Source organism: Ascaphus truei, chromosome 18 (genome assembly GCF_040206685.1).
Source record: "Ascaphus truei isolate aAscTru1 chromosome 18, aAscTru1.hap1, whole genome shotgun sequence".
Taxonomy (NCBI): Eukaryota; Metazoa; Chordata; class Amphibia; order Anura; family Ascaphidae; genus Ascaphus; species Ascaphus truei.
Window position 1 is genome coordinate 17,451,396 of NC_134500.1, and position 24,406 is coordinate 17,475,801.

Below are 24,406 nucleotides of genomic sequence, written 5' to 3' on the forward strand. Positions count from 1 at the left end.
ACTGTGTTATAACCGGGATCGCGTTAACTGGGATCGTGAAATGGCCACCGCACGAGGACTTACCCGGCATCTGCATCTCTCTCCTCTCTCCCTGCTTCATCCATGTGCGCGGCACACATCTCCAAGGTTTTTTTTTTTTTTATAACATTCAATGCTTTATTGCTAACGAACACAGACGCGCGTGCGTTCGTGTGTGTTAGCAATAAAGCATTGAATGTTATTAAAAAAAAACCTTGGAGATGTGCGCCGCCCACATGGACGAGCCTGATGATGCAGGGAGAGAGGAGAGAGCTGCAGAGAGGAGAGAGCTGCAGATGCCAGGTAAGTCCTAGAGTGGCGGCCATTTTGCAAAGAAAAACCAAAAAAACTTGGAGATGTTTTTAAATCGGGAGCCACACACAGACCACGTTATATGCGGATCCACGTTGTTGTGGATCGCGCTATAACGGGGTTGAGCTATATATATATATATATATATATATAGAGAGAGAGAGAGAGAGAGAGAGAGAGAGAGAGAGAGAGAGAGAGAGAGAGAGAGAGATAAACATAAACATAAACATAAACATATCAACGTTTCGGCTCACATCTTGAGAAAGGCTCCAGAGAGAGCTGAAACGTTGATATGATTAAATTAATTTGATATTTTTTCTCCAAGACCTGGTGTGCCTGCTATATATACATATATCATGCATACATACATACATACATACACACAATAGAAAATAAAAACATGAAATCTTGGATTAATATTGTCATTTTTGACAAATGCCCTGAAGTGAATTGCTGCCTCATATAGCAGCACTTTAAGCACGAGATTATGTTGTTCCAGAAGAAACAAAAGTTAGAAGGGTAACTAAAGTATTTCGCTTCACTCTGTGATACAACCAATTTCATAAATAGCATAACAAGTTCCAAGATGGCTTGGACTCCTGACTCCTGTGCAGGGTGCCTTTAAAACACAAAGCAAATAACATAGATATGAAATCATCTTTGTACCTTAAATGCTTGGTCACTGCTTTGAGTTTCTAAACCTCCAGTACATACTGTAACATTGTAATCATGGTCTCTGAATTTAAGCTGTTCCATCAACAGTGCTCTAAAAAAATTTCAAAATCAAGTACAGCTTTCTCATTGCTCAGTAATCAGAGTTCGGAGTTCCATCGGAAGCTAGTTACCAAACTATCTCAGCTTCAAAACAGGAGCAATAGATAGCACCATACTCCTCAAACCACATTATACACCAATTTGACCGTTCAGAGACTTTGATACACTGCATCCAGGAAGGAGGGAAAGTATGTCTCATATATATATTTTTTATTTTGTACAGCGGGAAAAGTTCATAAAGCTGTTGGATCAGTTACACAATTCCTTGCGAATTGACCTATCAAAATACAGAGTAAGTACAGTAAATCTTGAACATTTCCTAATGTTTTTGCTGAATAATGCAGATGTTATCTTTATCTCCAACAAGTACCTGGAAACTAAAGATGTGCAAATGTGTTCAACTTTTCTTTGCAAAATGTTTCACATTTTATTCTTAAATTTCATATATTTGCCAATTTCATAAAAATCTTGTCACTTTTTGCAGCATTTAGGGGAAATGGCAGCATATTAAGGATTTGCAAAACCCTTTATAATACTATATCATTTTGAATGGAAGAAAAGCATATGTTTGTCCAAGTAGTAATTTCTGTATCAAGCAAAAATGCTGCTAAACAACATTCCTTTTCATTATTATTAACAACTTTATAAATGTCTACCCTATTTATTAAGTTATGCTGCTGGTTTTCCCAAAATAAACCCATTATTGCACTTTACAAAGTACTTGTACTGTAGGTACAGTCGCGGCCCCTTTTATTCTCCAACATCACCGCATTTTTCCGGGATTTTTTTCCGAATGCCACGCACTTAACCCCGTTCATGCCGCGTTCATACCGCGTTCATACCGCATACAGTATATTCAATATTACGGGGGACACAGTGGTTGTTTAGGGCTTGCGGGAGGGCTTAACCCCTTCATGACCTTAGCGGTATTAACTGCTAAGGTCGTGAAGGGGTTAAGTGCACCCGCAAGCCCTAAACAACCACCCACGGCCAAATACCCCCTTCACCCACCCCCGCTAACCACAATAAACCTGGCATGGCTGGTTAACCCCTTCATTGCCTTAGCGGTTAACCGCTAAGGTAATGAAGTGGGCTTTAAATGCATTTGACCTGCCTCTGATGCATGCCGTGGGGGCTCCAGTGCTGGAATTAATGGGTATCAGCTCCGGAGACCTCCGGCATCAATCCCAGGCAGGAAAAAGGCCTGATTTTTTTTTCCTGATTCCCCTGCTTAGTGCATAGACCCCGAAACAAGCGCGAAAATACCGGAACATATTCCGGGGGAAAAAAAACACATCTGCCCGCGGTTATCAAAGTTGCGCCGATTCGGCCACATTAGGATAAAGGCGGCCGCCACTGTACATAAGCAGGGGTGGTGTTAAATCTAATCTCAACTCACTTCAGACACACCACTGAAACCACTGTTGCTTTAAAGCGGCAATCCTAGCTGGCCAATTCCCCCTTGTTCATTTCAGTTCTGGGGTCCCCCTGCATCCTGAGATACAGACCTACGTAGAGGGTGCCGGAAGCCTGTCCGGCTCGCTAGCTGGGGTTCATGTAATGGCCACTATTCAGAGGGCCAATAGAAAGCCGTGACATCATCCGCTGCGGCTTCCTATTGGCCCACGTTACGTGGGGGGGCTTTATACTTGCAGGAGATAGCTGCACCCCATACAGAGGTAAGTATCTCCATAAGCGCAGGGTCCCCGGAACTGAGATAAATGGTGGTGATCCGGAGACCCCCTGCTTCAATCCTATGTAAAAAATAAAAATGTAAAAACAGCTTGGATTGCTCCTTTAAACCAGGTGATTATATTAATATGTAATACAAGAAGCCGGGTCAATTCATAGTCCTTGGTAAAATACACGAAATGCATTTTATTTACATTTTGAAGTTTTAATCGCAGCAATGTTAAAAAAAATTAAATCAACACAAATTCATACCAATTAATACATTTGATGGTGGAGTGTAAGTACTGTAAGTCAGAGGTGCGCAAAGTGGGGGGTGCAACCCCAAGGGAGAGGGGCGTGAGATTCGCTGCGGTGGGCGTGGGGTTTACAGAGGCCCCATGCGCTTCCTGACGGCATCTAAATTAATGCCGGGGGAGATGCAAGGCCTCTGTAAACGGTGCCTGGTGACGCATCGCCATGGCAACGTGGCGTCAAATGATGCTGCAGGGTCGTGTTGCCATGGCAACATGACGCCAGGACGTCTCAGTCAAGGTAAGCAGGGGGGAGGGACACAAGAAGAGGGGGACAGCCGGCAGGGGGGAAAGATTGCGCTCCCCTGCTGTAATTACTCTGCACCGCTGTATGTACAGTTTGAAGTGCCTCAACTGTTGTACACATTTGTTTAGATAAAGAATAAATCCTACCTCTAGGTAATGACAATATGTGACAGACCTGTATTATGCAACTCCAGAAAATGACCTTTGCGGGCACAATATGTCATTATACAGAATGTTGTGATATACTGTACTGTGTACTGGAGCCTACATAATTCTATAAGCATTCTACAGAACACAGCATGTTTTAATATTGTGCCCAGCACTGTACAAAAGAGAATCATAGAAAACATGTTTGTTTTGCCTTCTGCAGATGTTTGAATCACTCCCATTATGTACTGTTGCCGAGGATACATGCAGCAAGATATGTTATCCACTGAATGGAGTATAAAAGAGCATTCTTTCAGTGCCGGGGATCTACAACATGTACTGTAACTGAGCACTGCATAGGCGACCTTTTTTCATAAACATTATTATGCATTATAGAGACATGCAGCCAGACTCGGTGTTCCCCCAGATACCTAAACATACCCGGGCATGCCTCCGAATATCAGAGTTTTCATAGGATTGAAAGATAATGTTGCCACAGAATACTGCAGTCTGCCCAGGCATACCTCAAAAAAAGTAGCTGTTAAGATGGCTAATTGGCTGCTCCTGTGCGTGCTTGGGGCCATGCACAGTAAGACCATCAGTGGTGGAACGCCTCCAGAAACATTAGTTGAGACAAACGTGATCATGTTTCATTAGCTTCACGCATAACACATACAGTACTGGCAGCCCAGCGTCTTCTTTTCTCAGTGGGACATTTTCTGCGTCCCTCTGTAATCAGGAGGTCAGGATTCAGGTTCTAATATATGATTTTCCTTTGTCAACTCCAACCAGGATAACTTTCCAGCTGCCAATCCTGAGAGGCTCCAGGACTTGAAATCAACAGTGGATCTGCTGACAAGCATCACCTTTTTCCGCATGAAGGTACCATATGTTCTCTCTCTCTCTCTCTCTCTCACCTTTGATTCACTAAACATGTATTCTCCAGGAGACTCGGGCTATTTGCATCTCTTTATTATCGCTGATAGGGTATGTTTATCAACCCCCTTGCAATTAGTCTGCTGTCTCTGCTTTAGCCTGATGGATTCTGTACTAGGGTGTGATTGAAGATCGAGGACTGCCGCTGGAATGCTTTCGTTGTAAATTAAACCCAACATTATTACAAAGTAACTCTAACTGGGCATAAATCTGCAGTACATTAAATTCATTTTAATGCATAAGCCTTTTCTTTTTTTTCCCCAACAGAAGACACAAAGCTTTAATCAGTAGAGATGTGCGGCCGTGCCCAAACGTGTTTTTTTCCTTTTTATTTTTGATGTATTTTCTAATTGCTTGAAAATGTACAAAAATGTCTTCACCAAGGAGGTGAGAAAGAGAGAGCGATACCTGTTGGATTACCCATTGACTTGTATACATCCCAAAACAGTTGTCTGTACCAAGGGTGATCAACTCCAGTCCTTTGGCCGCCCCCAACCTCCCAACAGGTCAGGTTTTCAGGATACCCCTGCTTCAGCACAGGTGGTCCAATCAGAGGCTCAGTCAGAGACTGAGCCTCTGATTGAGCCACCTGTGCTGAAGCAGGGACCGAGTGAGCCACCTGTGCCGAAGCAGGGATATCCTGAAAACCAAACCTGTTGGAGGGGGCGGGGCGGGCTTGTAGATTGGACCCCTGCTCTATATAACGCATGGCGATATACCTGTGAATACACCTGATATACCCATCTCTCTTTCTCAAGCACTTACGAACTGTGATGAGGCCGTGACGGTTTTCATGACTGCAAAAGGCACATTTTACCTGGTTCGTGACCTTGAGCTGAACGTTTCTCACATATCTGTTGATCAGCTCAGTAACATTACCTGTCAATCATTAATAAAATTAATACACGTGAAAATAAATACAATTTAATTTTTTTCCCTTTTTTTTTTTTTACAAAACAGCTAAAAAAAATCTACAATAATCAGGCGTTTCTAGTTAGTTTGAGATGGAGGTAGTTTGAGATGGAGGAAATCAATGAATTCCATGTGCCCTGGCTATCTAATATGAAATAGAGAACTGTATAAAGTTCGTAATGTTTACCGGCGCATAGTATGATGTAAGATAGGACTTGTAACTCAATGGGACTCAAAGCAGGACTATCATGCTACCAATATGTTTATCACTTTTGTCTTTAAGGATGATTGGGAAGTTACATTGTTCTTAAAGGGACTCAGCCAAATAGCGGGCAATTAAAATTGAAACAATTTATCAATGTAAACATTTTACTTATTTGATTTCAGAAAAAAATTATAACATATATATATATTTTTTTAACCTGATCTTCTGTATTTCTAATCTGGTAACGAGGGCCTCATTATTACTTTGTGAAGAAAATAGATTTATCAATGTACCTGTAACTTCTAGGAGTGAAAAACAGTTTCCTCACGAAAGAGATTAAATAAGGAAAACCAAAGCATTTGGACCCAACAACCTGTTTTTATCAGTGTTGAAAAATACTTGCTTTAAAAGCGCCAATGTCTTGCATTAAACCTATTCATTTACCATTAGTTCATTTTTGGCTAATGAGGGATTGCCGCTTTAAAGAGTGACTTACTGGTAACAATGCACATTGTGACCTTCAGCAACTCGTTATGTCATCTCCTTTCACCCCAAATGTGAAATGCCATGGCACGTGTTTCCGAGAAAACGCATGTTTTTTCAGTGATATAAAGACAGCTATGTGGGCTTCAACGCCCAGAAAGCGAATGAATAAATCTTCCAAATCATAAGGCAACAAGGAGTTGATACCACACACATATACATTTCTTTCATCGAAAAGTGTGTGGGTGCAACGATTCAATTATGCCAAAAGCTTCTTGCCGTCATTTCACAATAAGAGAAAATGGACAGAACGCTGAATGTTGTCAACAAGATTCCTGTCTCACTTTACTTTCTTTAACATCAGGTTCTTGAACTCCAGAGTCCCCCAAGAGCCAGTGCAGTTGTGAAAGACTGTGTTAGAGCTTGCTTAGACTCGACCTACAAGTATATCTTTGTCAACTGCCATGATCTGTATACCCAGTTATTAGATCAGGTAAGATCACCCTTGGAACCTATATCTTTTGCTACGGGTGCATGCTTAAAAAAATTAGCCTTGTTAATAATGCGCAAACATGTTCTGCCGTACAATGCAAGGGGGTGTAAAGCAAGAAGTATAACATCAGTTGATGCACAATCGGTTAGTAGCTGCTTGCTACAAAGAGCTTGCAATCTAAGAGGCGGAAGGATACAGAAGGATCAGTGGGAAGAGAGACGTTGCGTCCAGAGGATGTTTGATGTGAGCTAATCAGTACTGTATGTTAATCGCAGAGAGGATATCAGGAGGGTGTTAACTGGACATTTTTATTTAATTACTATTAACATCCGTGCCAATGAGAGATGTGAAACATGCTTCATTTATTAAGCACATATTGAGATGTGATAGCTACTGACTGGTGCTCAGTAAATACATGCTTTGTAAAGTATCACGTATGTATATCTTTATTTATATAGCGCCATCCATGTACATAGCACTTTACAGCAGTAATACGCATGACATAATATTATAACACAATGGGAATAAGCGCTTCAGACATAAAACAATAGGAAAAGGCGTCCCTGCCCTAAAGAGCTTACAATCTAAGTGATAAGTTGGGGAGAACTTACAGAGACAGAAGGAGAGTGTTATAGTACTGTAAGTGCGTCTGCAAGGGGCCACGGTCAGTACATGAGAGGTATAGTATCAGCCACGGAGCTACCCATATGCTTAGTTAAAAGCGGTGTTCTACAAATGTAGAAATAAGACAGGATCAAAATTTGGGAGAGATATCCCCAGACGCATGGAGGAGAAGCATGGAAAGAAAGCGGATGTGTGAGGAGGATTTGTAGGGGTGTGTTTTAGTGCTGGGTATATTGCGGATTGAAGTGAAAAGGGGCAGATAGAGGAAAGGCGTTCATGTGAACGGAGTAGTGGAGAACCAAGGAGCGATGGAGATATGTGAATGGAGTTAGAGGCATAATGAGGCTGGCAGAAGGAAAGTTGTAGTTTGAAAGACGTGAGGTTAGAGCAGATATGAGTAGCTGCTCCTAACATATATCACGCTCAGTGGTACAGTATAGAACAGTCATTAGATTAGATGAATTTTGGAGAAGATAAGCTACAACTACAGTGTATTAATGTAGGGCAAACATGTTGCTTAGCAAATAACATTCAACACAAACTGGAGTAAAAAAAAGCCGTTTAGCTCACTTTGCTCAGATACAAAGCAAGTAATTTGGCACTATTACACTGACATGAGGGGGGATTCCTCAATTCACAGTAGTAATATATGAAAGCATGTTGATAAATGCAATAAACGCTTAACTACAGGAAAACGTAGTCATTGTTGTATTTTTTATGAGCAACATCAAATTTCCTCAGAGACCTTATACAGAAAGAAGTGCAAAGTCAAAAATCTTCCCCTAATATCCCCAAGTGTAACAAAGAAATAAATGAAGTTAATTGAAAAAGGCACCAAAATCAAAGCGTTCGTTGTTGCTAAGTAACTAACGAATCAATTGGAGCATGTCAACACAGCTTAGTGCTGGAGACATAATATTGATATACAGTGACAGATTGTTAAATTCATTAAAATATGTTAATAGAGCAGAAATTCACTGTCAGGAATAAAAGTATAGCTGGACAGTATGCTGAACATACAGCTCAACCCCGTTATAGCGCGGTCCTCGGGGGCCACCCGATCCGACCGCGCTATAACCGGGGTCGCGCTAATTTTTTTTTAAATGGCTGCCACGCGCCTGATCGGGAGGAGGGGGGAAGAGGTGGAGTGAGGCGTCGGCAGCCCTACACGTCCTGCAGCAGCCACCGTACTTCTCCCAGAATTCCCCGCACTACCCTCAGCAGCCTCACTTCCCCCAGCAGCTCCACACCGATCCCCTCCACCGACCCCCCCCACGATCCCCAGCCCTGCACCGATCCAGCCCGCATCGATCCGGCACCCACAACAATCCCACCCCCCCCCAGCCCCACACTAATCCCTGCCAGCAGCCCCAAGATGCCCCAGCAGCCGACACCAAAGGTAGGGGGGGCTGTGTGCTGTGAGTGTGTGCAGTGTGCTGTGAGTGTGTGCAGTGTGCTGTGAGTGTGTGCAGTGTGATGTGAGTGTGTGCAGTGTGTGTGCTGTGAGTGTGTGCAGTGTGCTGTGAGTGTGCAGATTTTTTTTTTAAATGTTGTTTTTTTTTAATATTCGGGGTCCACACTCAAACCGTGTTATAAGCGGATCCGCGCTATAACGGGGTTGAGCTGTATATTTATACTGCTTACCTATAAATGCGTTGCTATAGCCACCGTGAATGGTGATACATATCCTGTGCTACCTTATCTGTGTCTCGATATCACGGCACGTGTGGCCTCTATTTGTTGGCAAGAGAGACACGTCTATCCCAAGTCCGTGATTTGAGAAACATTTCTTTTCCTCCGCTTGCTTTGGCTTGGGACTAGGTGACTGTCAATACGATGAGTTAAGAAATGTATATATTAGGATAAGCTTCGGCTTCTGCATCTGTCATAATTTTATTGTATTTTCCTTTATGTCAAACACTCCAGCAGGAGCCTGGGAAGTCAGACTCCTGAACCGCACTCGCAAATGCTGTGTCACATATAAACAATAGCGATAGTAAGCTTTTTACACCTGGGACAGTTGCTGTGTAATACAGCACACTTTACTTTTATATGGATATACTGTATTGACTCTTGTATCCTAAAGTGTTAATTAAGAATTCAACTTGACGCGCTCGTTAGGTTTATTCTGAAACACAATATCTCTTAGTTGCACCTTTCTTAGTTCAAGCTCTTGAAAACATAGTGTTGTGGCTGCATCTAGTCACAAGGATTGTGTTTGAAATATGGTGGGCTGACATGCACAGGTAATTAGACAAGCGGTGTGCAAACTTGGGGGTGCGCCCCCCCGAGGGTGCAGGATAATTTTTAGGGGGGGCACAGGTGGTTACAGAGGCCCCGCGCTCTTCCCCACGGCATTTAAATTAAATGCCACTTACCTGTCACTTACCTGCTTCCAGCCGGGTCTTCGGCGACACGTCGCCATGGCAACGACGCCGTGGGGTCATGTGACGTCACGCATCGCCATGGAAACGCTCGTCAAATGACACGGTGGGGTCACGTGACGTGGAGTCACATGACCCGCAATGTCATTTGACCCCGAGCCATCGGGAGAGGGGGGGGGTCGCGAACGCTGCGGCTCCCAAGAAGATGGGGCCGCAGCTCAAAAAGTTTGCGCACGGCTGAATTAGACCATTACATTTACACTTGGAGCACTGATCATGTATATGGCCTATCCTGTTTTCCTTTATTGAGCTTGATTCAATATGGGTTTTCTTCTTTTTGTGGAATCTGGACTTGCACGCTACAATATTGTGTCAAAGTCTGTGTGGCCTGTGCTCGTAACTGTGAGTTGTCAATTCGTTTCTAAAGAGTCCTTTCTGATGGGATCGGCATGCTTTGCTATTCAGTAAACCCTTCTCGCCTGTCCAATGAGTGCGGAAAAGGCTTTTTATAGACAGTTTCCCATCCAATCGGTTTGTCCAAAAATACTCTATATTCATTTACTTACAAGCCACAGAACCTATTTCTGGACTGCAGAACATGAACTGACTTACTGTATATGTTTTATAAGGTATTTATATTAATTTTAGCCATTTTACCCTAAAGTTGAACTCATGATGTACATTGTGCAAATAACATGGTCCACTACAGAAAAATCGATACACCACAAAACAGTACACAGAAACTATCATCCTCACTATTACTAATATCATTTAATATTATAATTAATAATATATATATATTATAATTAATAATAACAACAGCAATGAATGTACAGTAATCATAATAAAAATATCTTGTATAGTGCTGACAATGTATGCAATGCCGTACAGTACATATAATTTTTTCAGGCACAAGTCAATTCACTGTTGAGGTTGTAATTTATTTGGGATTAGATCAAGTGATTTGCCCAAGATGACAGAGAGATCACAGCGGGATTTGAACCAGGCTCCGCTGTAGTGTCATTGTTTGCAGAGTTAGTGCGAAACAAGAAAGGAGTGTAACTAAGGATTATATAGGTAAAAGGTGCTTTTATGAATAAAATAGCAATATATGTAAAACTTACATCTTATTTTGTAAAAACCGGCACACACGTGCCATTTTCGTCATAGTTCCAAAGTATCATTGGACAGCCACATGAGCACGCTGTGACGACTGACACCAAGTCTCTCCACGAGGCCCTTGAGCCCCCATTTCCTGCGGGACTGGGTGTTGTGGTAATTCCCCAATACCAATCAAGCATCTACCAGCCAGAGACTTTGGAACTACGACGAACATGGCGCGTGTGTTCCGGTTTTTACAAAATAAAATGTGAGTTTGACAGATAATGCTATTTTATTCATAAAAGCACCGTTTACATATGTAATCCTGCGTTGCGTTCCTTTCTGCCAAAACCTGCCCGTTCGATAGCGGGAGATTTTTGGAGCAGCAGGAGGGATTTTCAGTGATTAAGAAGATTGTGGGAGTCCAGGTTTCAGCGCGTGTGCTTCAATGCTTTTTGCAGAGTTGGTGCTTTTTTTCACACTGCCCAACTTCTTCCATGCATCATGGTAATGTGAAATCACCAGCGGACTCATTAAAAACCACATATCCTAATTGGCTGCCTGTTGACAACCCCTCCCGCCCCCCATCAAACACTCATTTTATAAGTGCACCCTGCATGTATGGGCCTACATAGTTACATATACTGTAGCTACATAGTAGATGAGGTTGAAAAAAGACGTATGTCCATCAAGTTCAACCTGTGCTAAATATAGCTGCTTTAGCCCCTATTTGTACTAACTGTATGTTGATCCAGGGGAACATGGAACACAAATCTTTATAATTGCCAATCGAAAACATTGTTTTAATAATGCAACTGGCGTAAGTCTTTTAACCTGCTGTAGGTGTTCATTAACCCCCAATCAAAGTAGAAATATCTTATTGGTAACCTTGGTAACAACCTCTCAACCCCTCATCCTCTCAACCCCCTCATCCTCTCAACCCCCCTCCTCATCTCAACCCCCCTCCTCCACTCACCCACTCCTCATCCTCCTCTCACGCCACCACCACTACCCTCCTCATCATCTCCTCATCTCCTCATCCCCTCATTATCATCTCATTCTCCCCCCCATCATCATCTCCTCACCACCCTCATCATCTCATTTCCCCCCCTCATCATCGCCTCACCACCCTCATCATCATATCATCTCATTTCACCCCCCTCATCATCATCATCTCATTTCCCCCCATCATCATCATCATCATCATCCACCCATCATCATCACCCCCCCTCCCCCCAATATCATGAACATCTCATGAACCAGCATTGTGTGCTTCTTACCTTGCTTAGCTCCTGGCAGACAGCACCGGAACAGGAGTCTGTGGCACGGTCGCCGCCGGGGTGTGTGCTCCGCTCCCACCATTCACTCATTGGTTCTCTCTCCTCTACACACCACTCGACTCCCGGACACTGTCCGTGGCCCGTCCCCTCAGAATTAGCGCTGCCATCGGGCGCCGCCGCTGCAGCCGCACTAACGCACTTACCGCCACGCTGGCAAACAAAAATTTGCCGCACTTTGCTTGCCAATTCGCCATCTGTGGCAAATGGCGACAGGGTTGCCCACCTCGGCACTATAGAGTGGCGTGGCTTTACTGCAGGTTGCATATTACGTTCAAACATAATACAAATGGTGCCCGCTATGTTAATACATAAGTGTGAAATATCTTCCTTGTTAACGTTTGAATAATTGAATGGGAAATATGTTGCTTATTTGTAATGTTACTCATTTGGGAGACTGTACACAATGTTTAGACTCATTTTGTGATTCATTTGTTCCACAGCCTTAATTGTTGCTATTTATCCATTATTGTTCATGACCCTAATAAGAATATATGTGGTAAGCAATTATACCAACTCACAATTTTGTATCAAACATTTATTATGTTTACTCTGCTACAAAACCAAACAAAAGAACAACCCACGCTGATTGGCTGTAACACCATGCAGTTTGACCTTTTTTAAAAGACGCGGTTTAAACGATGCAATTTGCGACAGAATAGGGTTTTTTCTCACATTTCTTTCTGCGACTTCTGGACATGCCAATGGCAACTTCGGAACCATTAGAATAAAACCCTGCGTGTGTTTGCTTTCTGCGGCAACTGTGTTTGCACGCACTACCTTAATCGTTTACATTGTTCAAGGGGCGAATGCTGCATAGAACTAATGTAATGGTGTCTAGTTTGTCTTTAAAACTTAAGCAGATTAGGTTTGATCCTACATCAAAAAAAGTTATTTTTATGATTAAAAATGCAAGTACAACTAAATAATGTATTATGAAATCCATGTAATACTAGATTTCAAAGCAAAAAAAAAATAAGATGATTTGGCATTCCTTAACTCAAACCCTTAAATGTCATCATCAGAGCAGTTAATTGTGTTCCATAAATTCTGGAATACATGAATAGAAAAATAAGACTCAGAAAAGCCACTTAAAAGGTTTATCAGGAGCACAGTAAATTAGGATGAAACATGTAATGTATAATATTGGATGCGTCAAAGCCACTGTACACAGGTAGACATTTTTGTTAATGCAAGAAATGTACATTGAATAATAAAATTGGTTCGGTGTATAGCAGCCCCCGGGTTATCAATAATTACTTACTAGAATAAGACATAGCAACTGTATTTTACAGTCTTTACAGTAAGCTATCGTAAAAAATATCTGACACCATAGTAAAGGAAATCGTAGTAATAGAAAAACTAATAATACAGAAGCCTCACTATTTAATTGAAGTTACACGAATCTTTCTAGGATTTATGTGCCTTTTTTTTTAATTGCGTTTGTGAATGTTTCATTCTTGTTCCCCAGAGCAGTTGTTTGCAACCTTTTTTTGTTAAGGAACCCTAGAATTAGATTGTAAAATTTTGGGGAACCCCAACCCTCTCTCCCTCCCCCAGCCCTTCCCCCCATTCGTTTGTCTCTCTATTCACTTCTTTCAGACTTCCCCTTCTCTCTGTACCTCTTTACACTACCTTCCTTCTTCCCCTCCCCCTTATGCGCTCTTCCCCCCGTTATGCTCCCTCCCTCTCCCCGCTTATGGTCTCCCTCACTCTCCCCCTTACGCTCTCTGCCTCATGCTCTACCCCCTTTCTCCCATTACACTCCCCTCTCTCTTCCCCGCTTACACTCTCTCCACTATCTTTCCCCACTCACACTTCCACTCTCTCCCCTATCTTCCCCCTCACACTTCCACTCTCTCTTCCCCTCTTACACGCTCCCCCTCCTTACTCTCTCCCACACTCTTTCTGCATTACACTCTATCCAAAATATGCAAAAGAATGCACAAAGCAGTGCACTGCCAGGGACACAGGTGTATCAAAAGTTAAAAATAGATTTATTGTCAGTCAGACATGGCAAACAACCCCCATGTTTGCTATGTCTGACTGACAATAAAGCTATTTTTTACTTTTGATACACCTGTGTCCCTGGGCAGTGCGCTGCTGTGTGCATTCTTTTGCATATTTTGGATCGTTTGTGACTTAATCAGCGGCTGGACACGCCCCCAGAAATCCAGTGGGCTCTAGGAGTGGGTTAGATCTTCAAAGATATACTGTATTATTATGGATCCTCATTACTACAAACTGGGGTGAGTGCTGGACTTTATCATATTTATTCCCAATGAGGTACAGCAAAGTGTCATACATATTTTTTCTGTTGCCTTCAGGAGATTCTTGCTTTTAGTGGCTTTAGTCACTCACCCAGTAGTTTACCCACTCCATTGTTTGAGTCTTCACTGTTTTTACATGATTGGTGAACATATATAATATTCCAGGACTGTTGGAGCACCCATCACATCTCTATACCGAACTGTGCATTACACTCTACCCCCTATCTTCCCCCCTCACTCCCCCTCTCTTCCCCCTTACACTCTCCCCCCTCTCTCTCCACCCCTTACACTCCCCCTCTCTCTTCTCCCTGTACTCTCTTCTTCTCTCTTCTCCCCTTACACTCTCCCCCTGCTCTCTTCTCCCCTTACACTCTCCCCCGCTCTCTTCTCCCCTCACACTCACCCCCCTGTCTTCTCCCCTCAAACTCTCCCCTTCTCGCTTCCCCCCGCACACTCTCCCCTCTCTCACTCTTGCCCCCTTACTCTACCCCTCACTCTCTTGCCCCCTCACACTCTGCCCCTTCTCTCTTGCCCCATTACACTTCAACACACATACTTTTGTGGTCCATAGCTCCCTCCTCCTGTCAGATGGAAGTTCATCGCAACTTCCGGTACCGACAAGAGCAGGGAGAGGATCACAGTGACCGTGTAGCTGCTGCTGAGATAGGGAGCTGCGGGTCACTGCTGCGTGGGGTGCTGCCACGTCACTGGTCCTGAGACAGCTGGGAGAGTTGGCCCAAATCTCCCCCCTCACCTCCTGGCAGCCGTTGAACCCCTGAGTGGTGGGGTTGCGTCGAACACCAATTTCAAATGATTTCACTAGAGCCTCTAAAACTCGTGAATATTGCATTTCATGATTGTGAACGTGAATGGGCTGTTTATGCAGACCCGCAAGACTAATCAATGGGGACCCACTTTCTGTCTTTGCTAAATCAAGGTCGATCAGTTCCTGTCCTAATCTCTGATCACATCCTGCTTAAATCCGTGTCATGTAAATGACCACCCCAGTCCCTTTGTGTAGTCACACAAAAGGTTCAGTCCACCGCAACGCCATCTCCTTAATGGAACTTCGATACCGTTGTTTAGTACAGGGGTGGCCAAGTCCAGTTCTCAAGGGCCACCATCAGGTCAGGTTTTATGGATATCCCTGCTTCAGCACAGGTGGCTCAATCAGTGGCTCAGTCATTTTGAGTGAGCCACTGATTGAGCCACCTATGCTGAAGCAGGTATATCCGTAAGACCTGACCTGTTGGTGGCCCTTGTGTACTGGAGTGTGCCGCCCCTGGCGTGGCACACCAGTGGGTAAATAGTCAATGCCATTAGTAATTGTGGAATGAAACACTTGTAGCACCCAAGAGTTTTTACAGCTTTTTCCCAAACTTCAGATACAGTAAAATACAGGAAATGTGGTTTGATTAAGCTGCATGTTTAGAAGGATTCTGCCCTTCGTGTCTACGGGATCATCTTAATTAGGTATCAGTCAACTGCTCCACTGTTAATTTACCCTGAATGTAGTGGGGAGGTGTTCGGGTAATCCGCGAGGAATCAGAAATACAGAATTGTTTCATTATGGATGATTGTGTGTGCATACACAGCTACACTTAAATCTCATGGGCGACAATCAACTTTGTCAGACTAGTTTATTAAAGCAGCAATCCCATTCAAAACCTGATATATATTTTTTTCCTTTTGTGGCTTTATTTGTTAAAAACGGCTGGTTCCACTCCCATGACCCACGCCAGCTTTTAACCCATCTGGCACCCAAAGGATCCATGTGTTTGTGCCGTTTTCCACCGCTGCGATATCAAGAGTTGAAACGGGGGGATCGAGTGATAGTTGAAAGAAACCACAGGAGCCAAATGAAAAGAAAACCATCAATAACGCCTTCATCTTTAAGAATGTTTAACTCAGATAAAAGGGGTGTGCTCGGGGAACAATTGCACCTCACCACGGGAAGTTAGCTACAATATCATTTTGGCAGAAGGGAATTGTAGCTTAAAACACCACCAGCCTTTCAGCACAGAATATCACACGACTTGTCTTTACTGGATATGTGGGCTGGTAATGCATGGGAGACGCAATGCAGAACAAGGAGACCGTGTAACCATCTCTGTGCCGCATGGACATTGTAGCACCAAAGTAGTTAACTGGATTGCAGGCTGCATAATAAGCACCTGATAGAAGAGGGTAGGGTTAAAAGGAACTAAACATATATAGTTGTTGTACATGAGCGCTTCCAGTGTACACAGTGCTGCACATGGAATCTTGCACAATGAGCCCCTAGATAACACAGTTAGAAAAAATACCCCATTTTGTCATATTTAAGTTTCGTCATAATTTAATAATATATATACAAACATACATAAAAAGGAGGTGAATGGAGAGAGAATAGAAAGCAGCAAAATTATATTTAAAGCTTCTATTGCACATACAGTACCATTATATATTGCACATATACAGTACCATTATATATTGCACATACAGTACCATTATATATTGCACATACAGTACCATTATATATTGCACATACAGTACCATTATATATCGCACATACTGATCAATGGAAACTTTATATGTGAACACGCATAAAGGTTTGCAAACCTGAAGGGAACCAATTGGACCCTTATATAGAGAGTGAGTAACTACCACAAAGGGGCAGTAACTCTCAATATGTTAAGTAACCACACAATGCTATTAACACCCAATGTATCGCTTAATTCCCATAACATATACTGTATGAAAATCAAGGATACAAAAAGTGGTAATAACACGGAAAAAGATGTACACAAACGTTATTCAACAGGCCCAAACCTCCCATATGGAGAGAGAGTGGCTCAGTGAGTAAAGACACTGACTGGCAGTGAAGCAGGGGAGCCTGGTTCAATTCATGGTGTCGGCTCTTTGTGACCTTGGGCAAGTCACTTTATCTCCCTGTGCCTCAGGCACCAAAAACATAGATTGTAAGCTCCAAAATGTCTCTGTAAAGCGCTACATAATACTAGCAGCGCTATACAAGGACAAACAATTATTATGTATGACATTCCTTACACCTCTGCGTTCGTTTTTTCAACAGTATGTTTTCCATAAGCATCTCATGAGCATACACGTTTCAAACTGGTTGTGCGTCTTCCTGGGTTAGTCAGGAAGCAAACTGAGCTCATCTAAATATCCCCCATTATGGATGCTCGGATGTAGTGCTCGACGAGAAATTAAAAGAACATTTATCATATCTAACAATAATGAATAAGCTGAGGAAATTCATTTAGAGTGGCTTCACATTTTAATATCAACTTATCTAAGTCACCTCTTCTTATACCAATTGGTATATGGTCTACACCAATGGCCGAAATACTATCTGTGCGATCCATGGTGACATGCATTCACGTGCATAGATATGGGAGTATACTTTGTACATGAAATATAATGCATGTGTTCGAGAACCCTGACACGTAATTCTCTGTTGGTTTTCCCCACATGCTTTTTCCCGCAGATGCATGCCAAAAGATAAATCACTCCTCTAATGAGTCTCTAACCAGAAACGTTTACAGTCTAATTTTGGAACCTAGGGCACTGGGATAAAGTAGCTGATCTTAAATCACAGGGAGCCAACAATGGGATTCAAAACAGGTTCACCATCTTCAAAGACCATATTACCACGGAGCTTCTCCTTGAGCACATCTGAATGATTTATCAAGTGGTTCTCTTGTCACTGGTTGCTGTCCCATTAGAATAATGTGATTTCACCATCATAATACTATTTTATTCTGTTCTTAGGCATTACCCAACACTAAGTTTGTGACTGACATTTATATCAGAGAGTATCTTTCTTTTATATACAGTATCAAATATAATACCCCAGGCTGAATCTGAAAAGCCTGGGGTATTATATTTGATACTGTATATAGAAAGAACTAGACAATGGTACTTTCATGAATTAAAATGTACCTTGAACTATTTGTGCAGAGACCTTGGGATTTCGCCATAGTGCACTTACAGGAAGGAAATTGCAGCGTTAAGTTTCCCAATTTGATGATTTTGGCTCCAGAAACGCACGGGTAAAAAGCTCTAAGTGTTCATACTCTTACATTTTGTTCAGGAGAGTGCAGAAAAATTACCGCTCATAAAGACAAAGGTAGACATGCATAATGCAAAGGTGGATGCCAAATATATGGTTTCCATGGCAAATCTGAGAAAGCAAGCGCTTTTTTCATTCACTGGGGCTTTTTTTAATTTTATTTATGGAAGTGGAAGCTGTTGATGAAATCAGATCCCGAGCCACAACTGCACTTTCATTATAGAGGAGAGATGCAGGGTAGGCATTCAGCGTCAGTGAGGTTTTGAAGTTAAAGCTTTTCAGTGACAGCTCAATTGACCTCCCCTTGGTGTATCTTCTGACCGCTACAACAATAATGAGCAGCATCTGCTAGAGATGTGCAGTAAATAACAATACCAGTGGTGGTGCATTCGCATGTCTTAAAAAGGTCTGCAACCCTGCCTTTCCCCATTATCGCTTAGCAAACAGTGCTTTCACTGCAGCCAGGGATTCTGGGTAATGACATGCAAATGAGCACACAGTCAGTCACTCTTTACTATTTATCCATTTTAACAGGGAGCGCTATAAACGTATGCCTGCCGTATGATACAGCTTTTCAGCACAGACTGGGTTAAAGAAGTGCATAGCCAGTAAACCTACTCACAGACGGCTGTTTCGACGTAGAGATGTACTGTACAAATAATTAATCGCAGATATGAGACCGTCAGTCTTTTTCAGCATGAGCTATTAATTTGCAAATGTGAAAGTCGTCTTAAAAAAATGGCATTGTACATAAGAAGTAGACTTAAAAAAAAGTTATAATACCCTCATGGGACATTATTAATGCATTCAGACTTTACTGCTAATTCAGTATCGTGAGTTATGTTTCAGACATAATTTACACTTTATATGTTCTGCATCATTCAGTTAGGCTTGTATTGTTGAAAAAAGAGCCTTTTGGTTCCAATAACACTAACTTATCATGGACTAATTTAAGACATACTGTTTGAGCAATCATGTATTTTTAAAGACTCATGGTTATGACCCTATCACATTTGCACCACAGTTTACAGATAGGTGATTAGCATTGAGATTTTACTGCAAGCTTTAAATAACCACCAGTGCATTGGAATAAGGGTTTCCAGTGTTAGTAAGAGGCTGCAAACACTCAGATATTTCACGTTCTCCAGTTAGACCAACAGTAGCAGTTCTCTTGCATTGTTCTACCAAGTCTATAGGATCTAAACAGCCGCCCCCCGAAGCTTTAGATCAGGCCTGCACAACATGCGGCCCGCCCTCTCTGTACGGCCCGCAATGAGATTTAAAAAAAAAAACACTTTAAAAAAAAAATGGCGGCGATTCCCCGCGGTCCAGGGGGTGATGTGAGGTGCATTGGGGTGAGGTGCAGGGGAGGTGAGGTGCAGGAAGGCTGATGTGAGGTGCAGGAAGGGTGATGTGAGGTGCAGGGGTGATTGGAGGTGCAGGAAGGGTGATGTGAGGTGCAGGGGGGGGGTGATTGGAGGTGCAGGGGGGGAGGTGAATGGAGGTGCAGGGGGGGGGTGATTGGAGGTGCAGGGGGTGTGATTGGAGGTGTAGGGGGGGTGATTGGAGGTGCAGGGGGGGGTGATTGGAGGTGCAAGGGGGGGTGATTGGAGGTGCAGCGGGGGTGATTGGAGGTGCAAGGGGGGTGATTGGAGGTGCAGGGGGGGGTGATTGGAGGTGTAGGGGGGGTGATTGGAGGTGTAGGGGGGGTGATTGGAGGTACAGGGGGGGGTGATTGAGGTACAGGGGGGGTGATTGGAGGTGCAGGGGGGTGGTTGGAGGTGCAGGGGAAGGGTGATTGGAGGTGCAGGGGGTGATTGGAGGTGCAGGGGGGATGATTGGAGGTGCAAGGGGGGAGAGTGATGTGAGGTGTAGGGGGGAGAGTGATGTGAGGTGCAGGGGGGGAGAGTGATGTGAGGTGCAGGGGGGGAGAGTGGTGTAAGGTGCAGGGGGAGAGTGGTGTAAGGTGCAGGGGGGGAGAGTGGTGTGAGGTGCAGGGGGGAGAGTGATGTGAGGTGCAGGGGGGGAGAGTGATGTGAGGTGCAGGGGGGAGAGTGATGTGCAGGGGGGGAGAGTGATGTGAGGTGCAGGGGGGAGAATGATGTGAGGTGCAGGGGGGAAGAATGATGTGAGGTGCAGGGGGGGAGAAGGATGTGAGGTGCAGGGGGGGTGGGATGTGTGTGGTGTGCAGGGGGGTATTGTGTGTTTGTGGAGAGGGAGTATTATGTGTGTGGGTGAGGGGGAGAGATGGGGGTATGAGAGATAGATGGGGAGTATCGCAAAGTTTGATAGTGAGGGGTTCTGGGGGAGATATGAGGATGATGATGAGAGGTGCTGGAGGAGAGATGATGATGATGATGATGATGATGATGATGATGATGATGATGATGATGATGATGATGATTTTACCCGTGCGGCCCAAATTTTTTTTCCTTGGAGCATTTCAGCCTTTCTCGCTTTACGAGTTGTGCAGGCCTGCTTTAGATAAACATTAAGCCTGCTTACTTAATAGAACACCATTGTACATTTGTAATGCCCAGTCTTTATAACGTAATTTGTTTAAAACCTGCTAGCCTACTACTTGATTTTAAAATTAAAATTGATTTTCGCTGTTGCTTTGGAGAAGTGTAGTGATTTGTTCCCAGCGTTCCTCTCGGTTCACTAAAGAAAGTAGCATAGAAGACAACATCGGCTGACAATAGTTTATTTGCTAGAGAATAATTATCTAGAGAGGCAAAGTGCCAAATCTTATTTTGATGACCCTATTTTTCCCCTGTGCACTCATTTGCTGGCGCTCCCTTTCCTGGGGAGACGTTTAGCGAGAATACGTTGATGGCTTCATTGAAGGCCAAGGGTATAATAAAAATATATATTATTCGTATGCAGTATTGAATAGAGCAGGGGTGCGCAACTCCAATCCTAAAGACCTCCCCCCCACCACCCCAACAGATCAGGTTTTTTTCTGGATATCCCTGCTTCAGCACAGGTGGCTCAATCAGGGACTGATTGCACCACCTGTACTGACACAGGGATATCCTGACAACCTGACCTGTTGGGGGGGAGGGTGAAGGACTGGAGTTGAGCACCCCTGGTATGGAGTATTTATAAGGCTGCCCCTACCCCATTGACTTTACAGTTTAACGTTTGGTTCCTGACACATGATAACACTGGGATTCAAACCAGTTTCACCTGTTGGCTGCTGACCATTTACCTTTTTCTAAGGCTGCGTCCATGGTAATTCAGCCATGCAGAGGCTGAGGGAAAGCGGGTGCTTTCCCTGGCCATGGTGCGCGCACCGTCCGTGGGCGTGGCCAGTGACGTCACGGAGCTCACATGACAAGCCTGTCGCGCCAAGAAATCCGTTTGAACTGATTTCTTGCGCAACGCGCGGCCCCCGCCCGCACGCCACATGGAAGCGAATCACTGCCTTGGGCAGTTTGAACGGTCAGCGTGCGCACGCCTCCAGTCTGCCCGACCACGGACACTGCCTAGGGTAAAATGTGAGATTCTGTTGGGGTTCTATAAAAGTACAGGTGCCGCGCTGTTCTTTCCAAGGCCATTCATTGCAATGCCTGCTGCCGAACAATTTAGTAAATATACACAAACAGGGAAAGATCAAATGGTGCTCCCAATAAGTCAAAGATTATGTGAAAATGACAATTTGATGACGACACCTCAAGCAGTAGATGGAATAGGGATTTTCAACCTTTGTTGGCAAATAATCTAGTGTAATGAGATGTGGAAAATACAACAAGATTAAAAGAATTTGATTTACACATTATTATTTTTTTCAAGTTCGTTATTTACTGTTTAAAACGAACACAGAGCCAACCACATGCATATTTGCGGAAGAAAAAACTGTGTGATCACGAGAAACAATGTGCCAATTAATGTATTTCAATACGTTAACTTGAAAGGCAGCAATTTATAGAATGCAATTACAGTAAAATGAAACATGCCTCATATACACTTTTTGGGGGGCACTGGTAATTAAAATGATTGTTTATTTTGTGTAATCCCCACCTTAAAATGTATTTGGTTGCAAGATAACCCTGTTTCAAGTTTGGTCATGTCATTTTAATTGGAAGGGAAATCTTGGTGCGCTAAGTGAATAAACAAACAAACAAAGACCAAAATTGACGGGAATAAATGCCACTACTCGCAGCAGCACACAAAGTCTCTAAACACTATATAAACGTGATAAACCCATCGGTGTTTCCATGTAATCCACAACAAATCAAAAGATACGTAGTCGGAAAAAAGTTCCACATTTTAGAAAGTGTCAAGTGTATAAAGTGTTTACATTTCAATAAAGGATATCCATTTCCAAGAGTCCGCTGGGTCAAGGAAAGTACTCCTATAGGATAGGTCCCGCAGCTGATCTCAGGTGGCTCAATACTGTACCTAGAAAAGCTCAGGGACACACATAGGGTATACAAGTTTTACTAGAAAAACATAAAATCGATAAAACAGTATTGCCCTTACAGGAAAAAAATTCTTTATGGTGTTATCACCGAAATTCCAAGGCTCTCCCGATGTTCAGAATCCCTCTGCTTGGCGTCTGTCTGTAATCGTCCGTGCAGCCGAGGGAGCTGTTCAAACCCTCCATGCAGGAAAAGATGGTCGCCGGTCTTTTGTCCGCACTTTTGCGTCGCGCCGTCACTGGTGGGGAAAAAAAATCTCTTAGAAAAAGGTGAAAAATTCAAATAAATTTGAATAAAAAAATAAAACAAGGATCCTTATGTCGTGTATAATAAAAACGAAACAGAAAAGTGTCCCTTGCAAATAGTGCAATAAATAAATGCAACCTTGTAGAGGAGGAGAACAGGTGGAAAGTCTAATTCTGTGAAGAGATGATAAATCCGGTTGATCCTGCAGCCAGAGTCCCACGGGTTTCCAAACCCTTGTTTAGCAAATGTAAAAAAAAAGAATGGCTCCAAGCGCACGGATCGTGGTTTCCAGGGCATAGAAGAGAAAAGAAGAACAATGTTATTATATTAATCTCAATAAAGTGTTGAGAGATGCATGCACATGACTCATCACTTATTGGGACTTCCCTAAACTCATTTCATCTCTAGGTGGGATTAAGGTCAGGGATTTTAATTAATCAATTGATTTTAATTGAAGCAAGCTGCTTGTCAGCTGCCATTTGTGTTTTTTGTTTTATCTTTTTGTTTTTCTCAGTTTTAATGAAAGATTTTTTTTGTACCTTAATTGTCTTCAAGACTATCGGGCAATAGCCTACTTAGTTTGGACACTTCAATATGATTTTTTGTGACCTTTTTTGTGGAGTCATGTGCATGCATCTCTCAACACTTAATTGAGATTAATATAATCATTTTAACAAGGTAGGTTCCAAGAAGGAACCAGAAAAGGTCCTATATATAGCACTCGCTGTGGAACATAAATTGATGGACTAATAGTCCTGAGATTCTCAATATCTCCACATAAAGGTCAAATAGACCAAGGCTAGCCAGCAATTGACACACACAATATAATATACATGTCCACATAGAACTAAAAAGTCCAAAATAATACAATTTTAATAATAAACAATAAATAAACAGTAAAGTGTAAACATATAATACAAGGTGTAATTAAAAATCCTCATGAGGTAACCGCCTCAGTGTGTGTACAGTAGATATAGCATAAAACATGTATCTCTATATTGCAGATAAAGACTGCCTATAATAGTGTACTCCAAAAAGGAGATAGGACAATCCAGATAAGTATCATACACCAACACTTCTAACAGGAGCAGCTGCACAAGATTGGCTAAATCATATTAAATATACATATAACAATATAATGAGTAGATAGTAAAGATCCTCAATATATGTATAAACACGGGTTACTTCATATTATATATGCATATAACAATGTAATAGGAGTAGATAATACTTCATTTAGTATATGTATACACGCACTTCAACATGCCACAATACATGAAAGGTCACAAAGGACATGTGTAACCACATGAGTAGGTAGAGTAGCTGTGCCAATGTTCACGCTAGATGTATCTCACTGCATGGATCAATACAGAAATGTAGCCAAACACACACAAGGTCACTTCCATTGTCTACAGGTTCATATAATAACATTGTTCT

At 42.8% G+C, this 24,406-nt stretch overlaps 1 protein-coding gene across 6 annotated transcripts in view; it reads left to right on the forward strand.

The window, feature by feature from the left end:
- Positions 1-24,406, forward strand: part of UNC13C (unc-13 homolog C) — a 343,863-nt gene that overhangs the window by 155,935 nt on the left and 163,522 nt on the right. For all 6 annotated transcript variants that reach the window (XM_075575720.1, XM_075575726.1, XM_075575723.1 and 3 more), the window contains 3 exons: positions 1,328-1,396; positions 4,272-4,361; positions 6,380-6,508. In XM_075575720.1, coding sequence (XP_075431835.1) covers positions 1,328-1,396; positions 4,272-4,361; positions 6,380-6,508 — 288 coding nt within the window. The remainder of the gene's footprint in view (positions 1-1,327; positions 1,397-4,271; positions 4,362-6,379; positions 6,509-24,406) is intronic.